The sequence below is a fragment of the Camelus ferus genome, chromosome 4 (genome assembly GCF_009834535.1).
Source record: "Camelus ferus isolate YT-003-E chromosome 4, BCGSAC_Cfer_1.0, whole genome shotgun sequence".
NCBI lineage: Eukaryota > Metazoa > Chordata > Mammalia > Artiodactyla > Camelidae > Camelus > Camelus ferus.
In genome coordinates, this window is record NC_045699.1 from 29,142,819 (window position 1) to 29,162,674 (window position 19,856).

At 37.3% G+C, this 19,856-nt stretch overlaps 1 protein-coding gene and 1 non-coding gene across 5 annotated transcripts in view; one reads left to right on the forward strand and one right to left on the reverse strand.

Moving 5' to 3' along the window:
• Positions 1-806: 806 nt before the first annotated feature.
• RIC1 (RIC1 homolog, RAB6A GEF complex partner 1) overlaps positions 807-19,856 on the reverse strand; it is a 103,222-nt gene continuing 84,172 nt past the window's right edge. For 3 of the 4 annotated variants that reach the window (XM_032477712.1, XM_032477711.1, XM_014560585.2), the window contains 11 exons: positions 19,138-19,298; positions 17,898-18,033; positions 13,397-13,513; positions 12,091-12,819; positions 10,407-10,565; positions 10,183-10,319; positions 8,297-8,583; positions 7,245-7,436; positions 4,845-5,022; positions 4,507-4,695; positions 807-3,703 (listed from right to left, as the gene is read on the reverse strand). In XM_032477712.1, the coding sequence (XP_032333603.1) occupies positions 3,415-3,703; positions 4,507-4,695; positions 4,845-5,022; positions 7,245-7,436; positions 8,297-8,583; positions 10,183-10,319; positions 10,407-10,565; positions 12,091-12,819; positions 13,397-13,513; positions 17,898-18,033; positions 19,138-19,298 (2,574 nt within the window). In that variant the 3' untranslated portion in view covers positions 807-3,414. The remainder of the gene's footprint in view (positions 3,704-4,506; positions 4,696-4,844; positions 5,023-7,244; positions 7,437-8,296; positions 8,584-10,182; positions 10,320-10,406; positions 10,566-12,090; positions 12,820-13,396; positions 13,514-17,897; positions 18,034-19,137; positions 19,299-19,856) is intronic. The other variant, XM_032477713.1, reaches the window with a different exon arrangement.
• TRNAD-AUC lies at positions 18,447-18,518 on the forward strand. Its single transcript has one exon. It is a non-coding gene; the product is annotated as a tRNA-Asp (tRNA).

The window sequence follows — 19,856 nt, forward strand, 5'->3', positions numbered from 1 at the left end:
ACTTACCGTATCATCCAGCAATCCCACTCCTGGGCATATATCCAGAGGGAACCTTAATTCAAAAAGATACATGCAACCCAAAGTTCATAGCAGCACTACTTACAATAGCCAAGACATGGAAACAACCTAAATGTCCACTAACAGGTAAATGGATAAAGAAGTTGTGGTATAGTTATACAATGGAATACTACTCAGCCACAAAAAATAATAAAATAATGCCATTTGCAGTAACATGGATGGACCTGGAGAATGTCACTCTGAGTGAATTATGCCAGAAAGAAAGAAAAATACCATATATCACTGATATGTGGAATCTTAACAAAAATAAAAAAAAAGTTTATTTACAGAAGACTCACAGACACAGAAAACAAACTTGTGATGGTGGGGGAAGGGGATGGGAAGGAATAAATTGTGAGTTTGAGATTTGCAGATACTAATATATATAAAATAAACTAGTTTATACTGTATAGCACAGGGCACTATATTCAATATCTTATAGTAACTTATGGTGAAAAAGAATATGAAAATAAATATATGTATGTTCATGTATGGCTGAAGCACTGTGCTAAACACTGGAAACTGACATTGTAAATTGATTATACTTCAATAAATATATATATATATATTTTTTTTTTTTAAAAAAGGAATAAAGTACTGATACATGAAGATGAACCTTGAAAACATCATACTAAGTCAAAGAAGCCAGACAGAAAAAGCCAACACATGAGTCCATTTATATGAAATGTCCAGAATATGCAAATTCAGAGACAAGCAAATTTAGAAATATAGGAAAATAAAAATTCCAGGTATTATTTTAATCCCACCTATTAGAGATGATGCCTAGTCTCCTGTGCTATGTATAATTTTATATCATTTTTTCACTGTATTTTGAGTATTTTCCATGTCATCAACATGGATTGTCTGTTCTTATCATCTATTGTCAGGCCATCTAGGATGCTGCCAACTCTTGAGGCTCCTATTCTAAGTAATTCTGCATATACATCTTAAATCTAAATCTCTATTTCATAAGGAAAATCCTAAGAGGTATAATTATATAATGAAAAGAATATTTTTGTGACTTGTAATACATACACCTTTTGCTGTTAACTTGAGATGATGAATAAACAAAAGTTCACGTAACGGTTTTATTGCCCTTTACCAAGTTAAAAATATACACATTACAGAAGTAGCAGCAACTTTAATTACAAGCAAAGGTTAACTCAGCCCCCCAAATGACTCCTTGTTTTGGTATCAGCAAATAATTTAAACTTCAAATAGTTATACTGAATATTTAAATTCATTGGTTAAAATTATGGCTTAGATATTTGATATGTGATCCAAACAAGGCAAAATTAAAATATGAATTAAAAATTAAAGCATTATAACAAACTACCAAAGAGAAACTTTCTGTAAACTTGCCAAAATTTTTTGCCTTGGGAGCATCCACATCTGTTCATTGAAAAGCAAATATTTTATAGAAAAGTTTTGTTCATGGTGTGAACCACAGGAATACAGTTAACTTATTGGTGCCCTGCTTTTAAGAGTGCAAGATGAACCCAGCAGCACATTAGGATACTTGAAAAGATCACAGCTGTTTGCAATGGTAAGTCACTTTTATTGACTAAATATTCACACCAAACACAAAAGTAATGCTAGTTCTTCTCCTAATGGACTAGGACAGGAGAAGAAATTTGTTTAGTTTCTTGCTGGGCTGCATGTACTCACATGGGAAACATTATTTTCTATCTTAAGATTCAGGGAAAGGTGATTTAAAACAAAGGCTTAAATAAAAGTAGCACCAGAAGGACAAGGTACCAATAACCAATCACATATTCCACCCATTCAGGAGTTTTAGTGTGTGACATTATTGCACTTGTAATGTGAAAAGTGATAGTAAATTACCAAACTCAATAATTTAAAACAGTTTGATGAGTTTTGAATTAAGCATTTTCAAAATGGTTTTGAGTTTCCCTTCAAAGGAAACCTGGCTAGGACAACTAAATCTAGCCATTTACTTTAAAAAAGCAAGGATAGAGGACCAAGTTTTATTTCTAAACTGTAATTGCACTATGAGAAGAGAGGCTGTTTTACATAGTGGTATGAATTTGGTCCACATCAAATACATTGTTATAAAAATAAGTTTGTTTTGTAAAAAATAACATTGCATTCCTTTGTTCAAATTGCACAGTACAAACAAGCTATCTAAATTAATACTGTTAATAAGGTAATTGATGTACATACAGTGGATATGTGTTTAGTATGAAGCAATTAAAGAGTAATGCAATTATGTTTTCATAATGTATGAAAACTAAAATTTAACTCAAATCTAGAAATACATAATACTTTAAAAGTTACAACAAATAATGCATTCTTTACATACTAATTTTTAGTAGCCGTGATAATATAGGATTCATCAGTCTATGTACATTTGTCCATTTTTATTCAATTTACAAAAGCAATAAATAATAAACTACATTAATTTGCACAAAACCTGTTCATTTCATGATCAGTGTGACCATTTCTGTTACTTTATGACCAAGCCAATAAACCTGTCTTCCTCTAGACTGCTCATATTTGAAAAGAGCAAGCCCCGTCTTTATTCCAAGAGTATCTATAGCCATGCAGAATCCAGCGTAAAACCTTACAAATTATAAGCCCTAAAAATATGAACAGTGCCTTTGAGTATATTTACACAAGAGTATTCACAAAAAGATACAATTCTTTGATACAAAATAGTTCAGTGGTATCTAATAGCATAATTGATAAGAACTCCTCAGACCCCTGCCCACTCTGATCTAGCAGGACTCAAGCTTGCTAAAGCAGGCACTGACTCACTGGTCAATAGCTTCCATCAACTTGGGACTGGGATTTAACAGGCTAGAAAAGGAGGAGGTCTTTTAATTACACTGGCACCTGTTCTGCCAGGACAGGCGTCTCTTCAGGAGGCCCGTGCTCTTGATCCAGGGGGCACACAGGTAGCTCAAGTACTTGAGCTACAGCAAGCACCTTAGCATTTACTTTTAAAAAGCAGTCTGGACACACACTGAGCCAGAAAACATACAGGAAGCTGTAAGTAGTGAAAAAGTAAGCTCGTCTAGGGCAAAACAATCCCTGTGGTTCAAGAGCTACCAAACTTTAAGGATAAAACCAAAATATTCTCATGTGCATCTGTACAGTATTATTACTTTCCACTGTAGCTTAAAAAATTGTTTTATGAAAGAAGATTTTTCGATATCACATTTTTATGGACTCAAAGAGATTTCTTAGAGGAGAAAGAGTTAAAATTTAATAATACCTTACCAGAGTCTCTGAGCTGAGTTCTCTCCCTGGTTAAGTTATCCAACTAGGTCACAGTGTCCTCAGCTGTACGCTGCTGCTAATTAATACTGCCTGTGGGGATGGTACCCACCGTTGTTAGGACACGGAACAGTCATAAGTACCATCTTGAAAAGGTTCCTCCTCCTCCGCTTGGGCTGTGTCCTCTTCTTTCCGGCTGACCAAACTGCTACCTCCAACCTCACCCTGGGGGATACTTCCATGGCCTGAGGAGCCCCTGCTCTCCTCTGCCCGGGGGCTAGTCTGTTCAGGAGTCTTACCCACAGCTACTGGTTGGAAGGCTTCAGGCTGGACCTGCTCTTCTGTTATCTCACTGAGCTTCTGTAGTTGTGGCTTAATGATGTTTAAAAATGGCTTATATCCAGGACTAAGTAGAGGAAAAAGGAAATTAGCTCTTGTCTGTCACATTCAAAAGGCTCACAGCGTGTTACGGACAAATTCCTAGTAAACTCTGATTGAGCAGCGTCAGTGACTGGGGGGAGGGAAGGAGGCATGGAGACGTCGGGAGGAAAGGTGTCTCTGATGCCCTGGCCAGCACAGCGGGAGCTGCACATAGCATAAGTGTGAACACAATCCTTATCCAGTATTACCATTAAAAATATTCTCCAGTCTAAGGAGCAACAGGATTTCAGACTTGAAAAAGGACCTTCAACACTTAACCTGAATGAATCTGTCAATTAAGGAAAACCAGATTCAAGTAGGAGAAGCCCTGGATCCACACATAACTGGTGACAAGGGGCTAGAATCCCAGATTCTTTGAACTCCCATTTAATACTCCTTATTTGGGCTTGCCATGGAATGGTAAATTCACATAGACCTTAAAATGTTATCTTCTCAAGTAGATGTTTTTAGATTATTACCTTCAATTCCACAAAATGAAAAATCTCAAGTTCCACCCTAACTCTAAGGTCATTTGTACTGTATCAATCTTGAGTCAGTGACATGCATTCACTGACCAACACTATCTCAATGGACACTGCTCATCTAAATAGACAGGTATAGAATGGTAACTAAAGAAAACAGCCTTTAAAATGAATATATGAAACTATTTTTTATTTCTACCAACCTAAGAGTCTCCAAATAAATGAACCAGAATTAAGCCTTAAAGTGAAAGGCCAGTTTCCACCAAAGGACAGTCAGGGTAACAAACCTAAGGAAACCAGCACTTACCAATCTGTAGCGGCCCATCGGTCCACTGCTTGTAGCCCTGCCTTTATGTTCTGTAACATCTCTCCATCTACTTCCGAAGACTGTATAATAACCAAAATCTGGTTGATTACTGAGGATTCTCTAAGAATCAGGCCTATGACAATGCACCAGTCCAGACATCCTGCCTCCATGAAGATGTGTAGCAAGTACCTATATATATAAGCAGAAACAAAATGACTGATGGTATGAGGGATCTACAGATACACAGAAAAGCAGTCACTATCAGGAAAGCAGCCTCGGTACTCTATTGGCCCAGACAGCCTGAGCAGGCATTCTGTGCTTCCAAAATAGAAACTCACCGAAGCTGGACCTGGGATTTATGTGGCCCCTTACTCGCCAACTCCATGGAGATGTGCTCTAGCTCTGACTGGGTTAAACTGAGTGTGGAGAAATTTTCATCCACCATTGTCCAGTCCCCATCCACCACGGAGCTACTTTCAGTCAAGTCTGTGGCTGAACCAATACTGCATTCATCACCTGATGAAGAATTGCCAAAAGTTATAAACTGGTTTCATGTAGAAAATAGGTTTTCCTTCAATTTTATATATTAACTATTTTGCAGAGGTTGATTTCTCTTCAGGATTTTAAGACCAAAACATTAAATCCAGTAGTAAAATTCTCATATCATATTAATAGTAGATATTTTAAAAAATCATTAGAGAGGTGACCAAGCATTATGTACCTTCAGACAGAAAAACACCACTAGTACCTACGAGGCAGTCTTACCTGCCTCCAAAAAAAAAAACCCCTAGCTGTAATCTGACCAAATGTTCAGATTCGATTATCAGTTTATAAGAAATACAGAGGAAACTGTTCAACTAAACCATGAAGATGCAATCACCTAAAATCCACATTATGAAAAAATTACAGAAGCAAGGTTCTTCAGTGAGTAAACTGCAAGAGATGGGGAGGGGGAACAATCACTAAGAAATGAAAACATGATAATCACGATGTGTAAATCTTATTTGGGTCTTGATTCAAACCATAAAAAAATTATGACATTCTGAAACAATTGGAATTTGAATTCTTACTGGATATCTGATGGTATTAAGAAATTATTGCTAAATTTTTAGAGTGATGTTAATGGTATTATGGTTCCCCTTCCCCTGCAAAAGAGAGTCCTTTTAGGAATACATAATATATCATGTCTTGGATTTAGTTCAATAATACAGGAAGGGGGAAGCAGATGAAACAAATCTGGTCATGAGTTGGTAATAACTGAAGCAGGGAGGGGAAAGGGCCCTTTATACTATGATTACTTCTTTTTAAATGTTTGAAATGATCTCTTTAAAAAGTTTTCTAAAAAAAGCAGTGATACTACATCATGCCCATTAGGATGCTACTGTCAACAAAACCAGCAAATAAATGTTGGTGAGGATGTGGTGAAACTGGAACCTTTGCCAATGTGGTGGGAATGCTAATGGTACAGCTGCTATGGTAGGCCCTCAAAATATTAAAAATTGAATTACCCTATGACCTGGCAATCCTACTTTTCGGTATATGTCCAACTGAAAGCAGGGTCTCAAAGAGACTTCTCATGTTCACTGTACTCCTACGTTCACTGCAGCCTTATTCACAATAACCAAAAGGCAGCAGTGCAAGTGTCCACTGATGATCAACAAAAGGTGGTATAAACACACAATGGACTACCATTCAGTCTTAAAACAGAAGGAAATTCCCATGCATGCTGCAAGAGGGATGAACTTTGAGAATATTACACAAGTGAAATAAGCTAGTCACAAAAAGTCTAACACATAGACACAGAGAATAGAATGATGGCTGCCAGCAGTTGGGGGAGGGAGAGTGGTTACTTAATGGGTATGGAGTTTTGGTTTTGCAAGATGGAAAGAGTTCTGCAGGTTAGTTGCACAACAATGTGAATGAGTTAACACTACTGAACTGTCCACTTAAAAACGGTTAAATGGTAAATTTTACTTGTTAAATTTAAAAAAAAAGTAATTGCAGCTATATACCTCCCCACATAGCAGAAGTTCAGGTAACAGTGATGACACACTGAAAATCAAACATCAGATGAATGCCTAGCCATTGAGAAAACTGCAGAAAATCAGACCAACTGCTATGTAAGTTCTTATAATTACATAAACCTGAACAACATAAATCAATTTAAAACTTCTTCAGTTAGTAATTTACCCATGACTGTAATCCCAGAAGTTGACACACATTTTTTGGTAACAGGCTGGACAGTAAGTACTTTAAGCTTTGAAGGCTAAGAGGCAAAACTAAGGATATTATGTAGGAATCTACTAAAGGGAAAAAAATTTCCACACATTTTTATCAATGAAACAAAAAAACAGAAGATAATTAGGTATGTTTTTTTTAATGTAGATACAGGTCTACTTACAAGCAGAATGGAATTCTTAATATGGGGATAACACTTTGCTTATTTGAGGTAAAAAGTTAGCCTTTCTATATACCATCAGTACTGATTGCAAAGGTTCATTTGTCAGTACTGAGCTGTAATGAGATTTTACCTAAATCATTTATCTAAAATAAACATGGCAAAGTATAGTCAAGGCCAAACTTGGCCTTGTCCTAGTAACTACCCACCTCTCCAGCCGACAGTAATGGCTACTTAATCTATCTAATCTCAAAAGAGTCGACTTCTCTCTCTGAAGTGCTTTAGCATATAAACTTTCCTCCAAAGGAACTGAAGAAGAGCTAGGATTTAAAATATTTACCTTTATTAGATAAAGGTGACAAGAAGGCATCTTGCATTTGTGGTCCATGGGATGAGGCTGTGTCTATCTCATGATGGGTGGGGCCAATGTTGCCGAGCCAGCTCTGACTTCGCTGGACATTAGAGATGCCAGCATCTATCTCAAGGTTTAAAAAAGGGTCAGCTGATTGAGACTTTAACAGCTGCTCTCCCACTGTAAGGTGGGTCCGAAAACAAAAAAATGAGAATTCAAGATGCACATACTGCCACTTCCAATTCAGTTCTTTCAGCTTCTCTTCCCCCACCAACCCCAGATACTAAAAGTTCAAGGCCAATTACTGTCCCAACATTGCACCATCCACCCACAAGCCAGGGACACAGGACTGTAACATAATGGACTGACTATACAATGCCACCTAACAGTCATCTTATATCATTACATATCTTACTACAATTAGGCAAAACTCTATTCTGTTCATCTTATAAGTAATTTTCCTTGGTTCTTAAAATGACATGAAGTTTCCAAATGTCATAATGAAAAAATTTTTGAATGTTCATAAGTAATAATAATTAGAACAGTTTTCTTTAAAAGACCCGAACTAAAACACTTTCCCTTTTTTCTTTTATCAAAATACAGTTTTACTTTGTCCTTTCCTAATTTAGATGATGGTCCAAGCTCTCAGAAGTTGCATTTTCAACACTTCTCTGGAATGAGTCCTGTTAGACAAGTCATAATTTAGCTTATTCTGAGTTCCATGACTAATCAATTCCAAAACTCCTTCCTACAAATTAAGTGTGGAACCTTCTATATTCAGCCAATGTTCAACTTGCTGAAAATTTGAGATAACAACCGGTTGGATTTATAAATTAGACTTCAAGGTCCTAAGACATATGCGCTACTTTATTTACATCCTTAGTTGAATGGTGGATGTTCCAAATGGTGTACAAAAAGTTGGCTTTTATCTTTTCCTGAACTTGGAAGGAAGAGACTTCCTTGAATATCTACTAACAGCAAAATACTTGTTGAAGCAAAATACAATTCTCCCTGTACAAGTGACACAACGCCTACATTACCTGTTCGACATTTTCCATTCTTGAAAGGAGAACTGACAGAAGCAGCAGGGATGATGGGAAGTGGCCACAGGAAGTCTTTGTGGAGTCTCTTCAGGGCTAACACAAAGTTGTCTACTCGGGCAGCCCGGGTACGTTCCTTGCACAACCAACTAATTAGTTCAAAGCCCAGCTGGGCTGCAAAGCAGCCGAGGTCCTTTAGCCGAACTTCTTCTAAGAGACGCCGAGCATGTCTCCAGAGCATCATATCAATATACATGTTCTCAGCACAGTCACTATCTTTGCTCCACCTATAAGTGGAAACATACAAAAGCTACAGAAGTCTTCACCAGAGGACTTCACCTACTTTTATGAAGTAGCAATGGTAACGATGACAAGGAGGTGAGAGATCTAAGCTCTAATTCTGAGTGAAGAGAAAGATAAAGTATCAGGGCTTCTCCATGTGATACCACAACGTGTTAAACAGTACTTGGAACACAGCAGGCTCTTAAAACATATCTGCAGAATGAATACACAGAACAGGAAAAAACAGGAGGCAGACAAAGCCAAACCAGGAAGAGAGTGAAGCAAAGAAGGGAGCACATAAATGCAATATTTGAAAAGACCAGTGAAAACAGGGAAGGAGAACAGATAAGAAATTAAGGAGAAAGAAGCAGAGTGAAATGAAGACTCTTAATGTGGGTTATACAGACACATAAAAATAAAACTGATTTTTAAAAATTAATGATGACTAAATATAGTCTATTATTTCTTACCCATATGAACTGATGGGGTATAACTGGGTAGTGGGGGTGCTTTCAGTGAGAGGCAGTATCGGAGCAGGACTGCCTGGATTCAGATCTTGGCTCTGCCACACATCAGTTGTGTGAACACAGAGCAAGTTTATTTTTCTGAGCATCTGTTTTTCACCTGTACAACACGGATAATAACAGTATCTACCCCAACAGAGTTTTGTGAGGATTAAAAGACCTACACAAGTAAATGCTTAGAATCTTGCCTGTCACATGGTGAGTCCTTGGAATGTATTAGCCAGAATTTAAATTCTGGGTATTGCTGAGAAGCTACTGTTTGCCTGGCAATTGTTAACAGTCCTCTACGGTTTGCATTTTACTTGTATATAGGCCAAGATTGTATGTGTGTGTGTGCTTTGGGAATGGGGGTGGTATTAATGGCTGTGATAAGAAAAAGCAGTAAAACATAACAATAAAAAATGTCCAGTAAGCTCTCACTGAAGGCACTGAAGTAAGAATACACACAGAATATAAAAGGATCAGGGAAGAGAAAAAACAAGAGCCAAAAACACATAACAACACGGGGAGGAATATAAAAACCTCACAAAACAGAGGAAATTCTAACTATTTCATATTGTGTAAGTTCACAGTTCCCTCTCAGGAGACCATAACCCATCTACAAGTAACGTAGGCTTCAGTCTCCAGGACACACTTCCTTTTGGCTCTCCCACTGTGTAATGACTTCTCCACTCAAAAGAGTCACAGGAGAGTCAAGTACATGACTAAATTTTATTTTTTGTCAAGAGGTACAGTTACAAAGAAGGATAAAATTGTTGACTCTAAGAAGGCTTTTGGATTTATCTGCAGATTTATCTATCTTCCTTTTATTCTGACCCTCCATTATCACAAGTAATTTAAAGGTGGTTGCATTTAGAACCGGGCACACAAGGGCAGAAACTGTACAGAGAGTAAAGAAGTGAACTTTGGAGGAAGGAAAAAGAGAAGCCTTTTGTGTGGTCTCTAAGCCTTTCGGCAATGTAAAAAGGTACTGCAATTGGGATCAAATAGTTGTTTTCCTAAGATCGAATTTTACAAATAACCTGAAATGCAATGTGTCACAGAATGTCCTAAAGCAGTAACAGCTCTTCCTTCTATTACCTTTTTCCAGAAGGGCCAGATGGCATACTCAGTGTTTTCTGTAAGCTGAATTTACTAGCAGGAACATTTTCAGCTGACTGGGATAAACTGATGCTTCGATTCCTGAAGAACTCAAATCCACCACTTGAACTGGGTTCCTGTGGTTACACACAAGGTATACACACAGTTAGAGGAAGATGCCCTGTGGATGTACGGCCTAGAGAAATTGCAATTTTGCAACTAACCTGAGCTGTAGGTGTGGATGGAGGTGTCTCAGATTCTCCAGAGCCAATGGCTTTAAGAAACCGAATCATGTGTCGACACAGGTCCCATTTGCCTTGTTCCAGGGCTGTGCTGAACAGAAGGGTGGCATGTTGCCTACTTACTGCTGGGACTTCCATGTTCTAAAAAAACCACCAAGGAAGACAAGAATTCCTTTTATACTGCAAATGCTTTGGGAAGACTTGAACAGTTCTTTATCTCCCTGGTTCCCTAAACACAGAGAAGTAGTGCAGCCACAACACTGAAGGGGATAGTTTAATAGTAAGATTAAAAGAAGCATAAAGAAACATCATACAAGGAAAAGTGAGGCAAATACTATGCTGGTGTAATATGCATTATGATTTACTGAACTCAGATATCTTACATTCTTTCTTTCATTTTTCCTAGTGACTTTGCAGAATAGGTATACCATTCCCATTTTACAGATAAGGAAATGGGAGTTAAATAACTTGAAGATTAGCAGAAAACCAAAGATATAAATCTGCCCTCTTGACTCCAAAAAGGCTCAGGTAATCTCCTATGACAGTGTTTTTTGAAGATGTGACTAAAAAAATCTTGGCTTTGGGCAACAGTATGTACTACCACACAATGAGCATCCTCGGTGATTCTCTCACAAATTTAACCTTGCTGCTTGCAGCGGCCTTCTTGGAAAGGTGCCTTATAAACAAGTTTAACTGTAATTTTTATCTGACAATCCATAGCAACTTAAGAATTCTGAGAGAGAAAAAGTTTCTAATTCTATTGCTTGGGAGACCACTGAAAGTCTAAGGAGTGACCTAAAACAAAAAAAGACTGCATTTATTTTGTTTCTGTTTTTATGATTCTATAGACTTTACGAATAGCCAAGGGATCACAGAATCTCGGGGCCATCCAGCTTCTGCCTGAGTATCTCCTCTAGTTTCAATTAGGTGTCATGAAGCAAATAAGCTGAAAGGAAAACTGCTTCAGGCAGAGTTTTACCCATGTTTATGGCTAGCTTCTTTTATCAGTGAAAACAACTGTGCAGTAATTTGAAAGAACTTTTAAGGACAACCTATCAAATCCATATCTGACTGACAGAACAACCCTCAAGACTTCTGTCAAATATATAATGAAACAAATTTTCATGAGTCTCAAAGTACTCATTATTTTGAGAAAAATTGCTACAAGAATATTTACCCACGTTTTAATCACTTGCCTCACCAATTCCACACTATAAGGAAAGAGGTTATTGTGGAGGGCTCAGATGAACCCACTAATACTCAAAATAATTCTGTATTATTATCTTTCTTATGTAACATTTCAATAATCTTATGAAATATGTGCAAGTTATTATATGCATTATAATACATTCATTATATGCATATACTATATGTATTACATATGACATTTCTTCTTCAAAACAATACTGTAAACTCAATTTGCTTTAGACCTATATATGAACAAACAGGATGAAAAAAAAAATCCCTGCAATGTTACTTTATGATAGTAAAGAAATTTTCTGCCATCATTTGTTAAGACTGAATTCTTCAAAAGGAAAGATAAAAACTGAACAGAAAACTTGGCTGAATTAATTCTTTAAACACAATCACAGTGCCAGCACAGGACATTTTTTTTCCCCTCTAGTTAAGTTCGGTAGTCCTTGTACCTTTATAAGAGAATTGTTACCTGTAAGATAATAAGATAAGAGGCAGCAGTGTCCAAATCCTGAGCCATCAAACATTCCTCAAACAAGTCCTTGGGGTTTCCCACAGCTGCAAAAAGGTAATTCCACAGGGCATATTCAGTCTTCCTGGCACAATGAACAACTGTCTGCAGGAAGAGGGGGAACTCGGTGATAAATTTTGCCACAGTGGGAAGCAGAGGGTCGGGAATGGGCTCCCGTGAGGTAGCTTCTTCTTCCAGCACTTCATGGAGCATGAGCTCCAGCACATGAGGAAAGTAAGGTAATGCGGCACAGGACTGGGCTAACAGCAAGGCTTGCTCCCCAAGGTTCCTCACCAGCAGCTGACGCAGAATGTGGTGGAGGTAGATCTGAGAGGTTCTCTCCACAACACAGAAAGGGAAGAGCACCTCCAGCTGTTCCTTAGCACTGTTCCGAGCATACAAACAATCATAGAGTAAAGTGTCATTGACAGCACCAAGGACTAATGCATCTTCAAACAGAACAGCCAGGGGATAAATATTTATGTGGAAAGGCAGCATGATCCGCTGGGACAGGAAGGAATGGGGCTTCCGGTGATCCCTAGGGAAGAGAGGGAGCCAAACTTTCATTCCTGCACCCCCACAGCTCAGCCAGAGGGCCTCCAGAAGGTGACGCTTTTGTTTATTTGCTCGACATGTGGTCCAGACATTTTCAACAGACTGGGCTAGTACAACAGGAGGGCAGAACGGCAGCTGGAGGAGGAAAGACAGAAATCAGTTTTTTTCTCATTAAACTTGTAGATTCTTAAGTTCCTAGGCAGCGGTTTCCTAAGTCTTTCAAAAAGATAGCATAAATTTGGGGGAAAATTAGGGGAACCTATTTAGAGTTACTAATAGTACCCCACCTCTCAAAGTATGTCTATTTAAATCTAAAATCAAAATAACCCCTCATCCTTGACAAACTTCACCAATTTATCCTGTTTTTCTATTAGAATTTGCAAATAATAACAGGTAAGCAGTACCATCTGGCTTACTGAGAACATCTTATTATCATTTTAGGAACTTATCCTTCACCCTTTATAGTTTTACACCCAGAGACTTAAGGCTAATTTTATGTATTTTCTCAGTTTTCAAATCACAACACTCTCCACTTAAATTCTTCTATTCCTTCATCCACGTCTCATACTTTTTTTTTTTTTTTTTTTGGTGGAAGTACTGGGGTTGAACCCAGGACCTCATGCATGCTAAGCATGCGCTCTACCACTGAGCTGTTTCCCTCCTTGCCTTCCCATACATTCTTAATGTTCTAAATGACCTGTGTTTTACTCACAAGTTTCCTTTGGTTAGGGTTACTGTCCTTCTCCCGGATCTGAGGGCCTGATCTGTCCCTCTGCATCATGATGAGCTGTCCTGCAAGATTTAACATAATGCTCTCTGCATCACGAGCCTGAAAGAAAAATAAATTGGATTCATGCTGATTTGTAGGTATGTTTTCAGCATTCCCCTCAATCCATAAGGTTTTCAGGTTAAACAAACAGCAATAATGAGTGTGTACTATGTACAGCCATTCTGTTAAGCTCTGTAGGAGTACAAGGAGCCTTCTGGCTAGGGTAGATCAAGCTTAACACAGTGCAATTAATGAACAATGCAAGTGAACATAAAATTCAGGGCAGAGCTGAGTTTTCTTGGAAAAGTAAGAGAACTTCAGAAGTTCAGAAAAATGAGAGATCACTTCACTGACCCAGCTTAAAGGATGAGGTAGGACTTGAAGGATGGGGAAGTCACACATGAGTTGCAGCAAAAGGGTTGGTACTTTAGTTGAAGAATGCAATATAAAGGACATGGACACAGGACAGAACAGGGATAGAACAGTTCTTTCAGGAAAGTTAAGAACAATCTGGCTAGATGAGGGAAATTGTGAGAAAAATGCTGGATGGTAATAGACCTTCAAGAAGGGCTTGGAAAGTAGAGGAAAAAATAGGAAATAAGCCACTACCTATGGTTCTTGATTAAGGGAGTTAGTTGTGAATTTAGGAATGAAGAAAATAGTCTGCCTTTTTATTAAGGAAAATTCCAATCGAACTCCAAAGCAGAGAACCTAGGATAATGATTTCCCTTTGAACCCAGCTTAAAGTTTGAGAAGCACTGTTTTAAAGTGAATCTCAGCTATCAAGTCATTTTCACTTGTAAAGAGGAAGAGCATTTTGATTAAAACAAAACAAAAGCTTACTTATATTCTAGACATGAGGGATAGAAAAATAAAGCTGAATCAAAGATGATTTCAGGGTACCGAATCTAGGTGAAGTGCTAGAGAAACCGAGGTTATCACTGATAGAAGTCAGGAGGAGAAATTAGTTTAGGGAAGGGAAAACTGAAGAATTTCATTTTACGTCCCATTAAATTTGAAACAATCTTAAAAAATTTCAAGTAAAAATGTTGTGAGATATGACTAAACCTCAGATAAATATGCCAGAACCATAACTATAAAGGCGAGGTTGGTAAACTGAAAGAAACAGATGAGTTTTCTGAAGCAAGGTACATATGAGTGAAAGAGCAGAGGGCCGCTGTCTAAGCTTCTGAAGTCAAGATGAGAAACAGGAGAGCACAATGTCATACAAACCAAAGAACAAAAAAATTTCAGGAAGGAAAGGATGATTATTCAGAAGACATGGGATTGTGTCCCAGCTTTGACTCTTGCTGGCTGGATAAATTTAAGCTGCCAATATTATTTAGGGTTCAGTCAGGAAAACCACCACCACACTATGTATGTATTCTACTTGCAAAAAATACTCAGATATACAAAATACTCTTTCATACTGCTTTCAGACACAAGGGATTGTGCATAAAGAAATGGCAAAAGGGTTTAGAAGATTCACAGACTTCGTCTTTCATTTTTGCTTTAGACCATATCCAGCTAGGTAGTAAGCATGACATGAACTGTTGTTAATTTACGAAGTAGAAATTAAAAAAAATAAACCCCACAAAATCTCCAAGCAACTGTCACAAAGCTTAAGAACTTTACTTGGAAAGAAGTCTCCAGTTCCCTATACAGTACAGAATGACATGAAAGTAAAAAGCTTAACATCTGTCCATTGCACACGAGAAACAGTGAATAACTTGGAGACAGGAGAAGGAAAAATAGAATTTAAAAGGTGTGTGGGAATTATAAGAGCTAAACCACAGAGGAAAAAGAAAAACAAACATGCAATCACAAGAATCCAAAAAGAACGAGAGTCTGAGGACTGGCATAGGGACAAATGCGTCAAACACTTCAAAAGACCTTAAGAGAATTTCCTGCAATTCACTAAAATATGACTAATGTTCATAATGACTACTTTCAAGTTTTAAGATGGTAAATTTCACTACATTTTACACTGCCTTATTTAAAAAAAAAAAAGCAAAATACTACTTCTTCCTTTAGCTATATCCATGCAGTCAACATTTTCTACCGATAATATAATATGTAAGGACAGGTGACCGCGACAGCCCTCTCAAGTTCAACTCTAATGAACTTTTCAGAAACTGACTAACATAAAAGCGGGGACTATATGTATCCTCAAAATTCTAAATTTGAAGGAACCCAACATGCCATCTCTTACCCAAAAACCCCTGGCAGATGATTCTCTTTGGGAGTTTCAGAGACAAGGAGCTCACCTCTCCCATGAGGGAGGTCATCTTACAGTTGAACAGTTCTCACTGCTGTTTTGTTGTTGTTAACTTTTAATATTAAATCAAGACTTGCTTTGCTTTTTAAATCTTGGTTTTCTCTCTTCTCTTTGAAAGGTCCCCTAAAAAGGGAGCACCAGGTGCTATTGATGCCACTGACTGCCTGTTATATCTAGGGTACATAAAGAGTCTCCCTCCTTTTTTGTCCTAATGTGGAGACTTCAAACATGATCAAAAGTACAAAAAATGTATAATGAAACTTCCCTCCCCCCAGTATTCCCATAACTCAGATTCACAATTACCAAGATTTGCTCCATCTATCCCTTTTTTCTTTTCACTTATTTTGCCAAAGTATTTAAAGGGAAGATATGCCATTTTACCCCTATAAACTTAACAGGCATTTCTAAAATATACAGATATTTGCTTATATAACTACATGCCAGTCTTTTTCATAAAATTTACATAAAATCTAAATCTCATAAAATTTATCCCTTAGCGTCCCTATTTAATATCACTAACTCTTTTATTTATTTTTGTGCGTGTGAGGGGGATTAGGTTTATTTATTTATTTTTAGAGGACGTACTGGGGACTGAACCCAGCACCTCATGCATGCTAAGCATGCTCCACCCCTTGAGCTATACCCTCCCCAATATGGCTAACTGTTTTGTAACAGTATTTTTTATAGCCTATTTAAATCAGGATACAAATGAATTTATGCATTTCATTGTTACTATGGCTCTAAAGTCTAATTAGAAGAATCTTTTATACCCACCACCCCACACTACTGCCTTGTAGCTTTCCTACAGAATGTTATTAAACTAAACCTCCATCCCTGTGTTTTCTGTGAATGGAAGATTGACTCCAGAAACTTGATTCAATTCAGGGTCAATGTTTTCACCAGTAATTCTTCCTGTGAACTTCAGGTTTATGTCACATCTGGTTCTCCCACTTTTAGTACTGCTAAGATTGATTAGTAAGGTGTGGGCATGACAACTTGATACCTTCATTGTAAAGTTCCCCATCAGCCTTTCATTGGTTTCGCCCAGTGCTCACCACCCAAATCAGTCATTTAAGGGCTGTAAAACAGGGATTCTTTAATTCTTACATTCCTTCCACATCTTTTTAGCTAGAATTCTTCTGTAAGACATAAGATTTCCTTATCAACTGTGACTATCTGGTTACCATGAAATATAGTTTGCAGAGAAAAATGGGACAGATATTTTAAAGGCAATCAGTAGAAGTGCCTTAATAGGAAGTAAAAGACAGACTGAGCGGACAGGGATGACAGATAAACTCATACAGAATTTTCCTTTGAAAATGGGTTCCACATTGACATGAACTTTGGAAACCACTGGTGAAATGGAAGGAGGCTTGGAAAAGAAAGTTATGCAACCTGGGTCCTGGTGATACCACTACCTATACAGTTACTTTAACCAGAAGCTATGGGATTATCCTTTCTCCTTCCTCATAATTAACTAATGAGTCCTCTATACGCCATATTCATTCCACTTCTATCTTCTTTTACACTGCCCAAGTTTGGGCCGCCAACACCATTCACCTAGATCATTACAATGGTCTCTCAGCTACTCTCTCTACATCCAGTTTTGTCCCTCTCTGGTTCATCTTCCTCCTTAGAGTAAGCATTATGCAGTTTAGATCTACTAATATACAGGTTAAAATACTTAAAGACAAAGTCTAAAAGTCCATACGATCAGTAAGGCACATTCTATGTTCCAGTCACTCTGAAATTCTTCCAATTCCTTGACTGTGTCATGTTCTCTCCCATCTATGGGCCTTTGTACTACTGTTCCCTCTGCCTGAAATTCCCCTTCTTTACACTGCCACTCACTCTTCAGGTTTCAATTTAAGTGGTACAGAAATCTCTGACTGCTTAGACTACTACTCCAGGTTTTTGTTATACACAGTAACCTACATTACTTTTTGGTACACACACCACAATTGTAATTAACTATGTGCGTAATTATTTCTTTACAGTCTGAGCAGAAACCACATTTGTTTAGTTTGCCACTGTAACTCAGGACCTCATACAAGGCAAATTCTATACACTTAGTATTTATTTGCTAAATAAATAGCCCCTGATATCAATTTAAAACACAAAAAACTGAAATGAAAACTCTAAAGAGCTCTCATAATAGAATGGTACCTGCTGTGGCATTTTCAAGGTGATTCCGTTCTCCGTACTCACTGATGTCAGAGTGACAGATACTACCAGGAAAGGGTGAGGAATGTAGCGCGACATGGAGACTTCCTGGAGAACCTGAATACCTGCAGTATTTGAACTGCAAAAAAAGAGAAAGAAACCCATACATCTCAACAACAATGCTAATGTGATTTTTGTTTTCCCTTTTCACTGCTAGTAGTATGGGATTTTATCCTTTGGAGGCCCCAAATGCCTTCTATCTATCATTCCTCCTCCCTAAGTATCCTTCAAATAGCAGACTGACAAGGCTGAGACATTAAGGACACATAGAGATGAGGGAGAAAGGAAGGGGATAAGATGTAGAAAGACATATAAAAACTGGCAAGAAGCTATAGGAATGGCTTAGTTGGTTAAGAAATGGTTGAGAAAGGATATGGGTTCTATCGGCGGCTAGTAAGATTTGTTAATTTTTATCTTTAAATTACTCAATTATTAAAAGCTACTTCAGCAAATATGCACTTCATGGCTATTTAAAAAAAAAAAAGAAGGGAGGAGGGTATAGCTCAGTGGTAGAGTATGTGCCTATCATGCGTGAGGTTCTGGGTTCAATCCCCAGTATCTCCATCAGAAAAATATATAAATAAACCTAGTTACCTCCCCCCACCAAAACAAAATTAAAAAAAGAGAAACAAACAAAATACATCTGAGAACAAAATAAAACTTAAGAGGTATGTTAGGTCTAAATGCTGCAAGCCAACCAGACGACAGGAAGAACACAGGCAATACATAGCAGCAACAGGACTGCTAGTTTTTCCTGTCCCAGACTACAGCCATCTAGCTCAGTGAAAATACAAATGAGTCCACTACGCTCACGCTTCCTAAGGCCTTAAAGCTGTAGAACTTCTACAGATTTTCTCAAGTTTTTAGAACACTAGGACAGTCAGTAACCACTTTTTTTCAAGACAGTGAAAAAAATTAGTATTTAAAGGTTTAAACCCATCCCAAACCAGATTTTTTTCAAATGACTCCAGGAAGATTAGCTGAAGAAGTTAGTGCAGGTCCGTCTATTTATTTTGGTAGTTAAATACTCTATGAATACCACTAATTAAAATTTCTTGCTTTTTCAACTCCTAAACAAAGGAAACTAAATACAAAATTAGAATAAAAACTGTTTTGAAATGAAATTAAAACTACAGAGGAAACATGATAAATAGGAGCGAAACATGATTTGTCATATGCTTACCCATCAGATTTTCTTTCAATACTGTAAAGGCATATTGAACAGTCTGCTCTAAATACTATTACCATGTCCCGGAAGACACTAAGCAGTAATGTTTCTGCTTGTGCTTTGGTGACGTGAGCAAAAGCATTGTCCAGATTTGACGTTCGCAAGTAAACTCTGAGCTTTAGAAAACAAAAATGAAGAAAACTGTAAAAACGAGATATCTACCACAGATGACTAAATACTTTAGACATGTTTTTTATCTACTGACTTTTCTCAAGTAAAAGCAGTTAAAAGACAAACCTGAGCTTTAATAACAAATGTATGTTTATATTTTGACAAAGTAGGCTCATTCTATAAATAACCAAAAGGTGAAGTGATCAAAACTGTGAATGTACCGAATTCCTCCTTTTAGGCCTGCATATTTAGACTGATATAGGAAGATTAGTAGATATCTCAAAAAATAAATACATAAACCAATAAATTAATAAATCTTTAAGGACAGCCATCCTTATAAACTTTCCTACTTTTAACTATTTACTATGCACAAAGTTTATTATAGAGAATGCCTAACAACTAAAATCCTTAGAAAAAGTTATCATAGAAGTCCTGATTATCCCTTTAAATTTTTCTAAAGTAGTAACCTGAAATGAAATCCCATTAGCTACAAGTGCCAAATTCTTGATTAAAAAATGTTTTGTTCATTTTCAATAATTATTTTTATATAGAAACAAATAGTG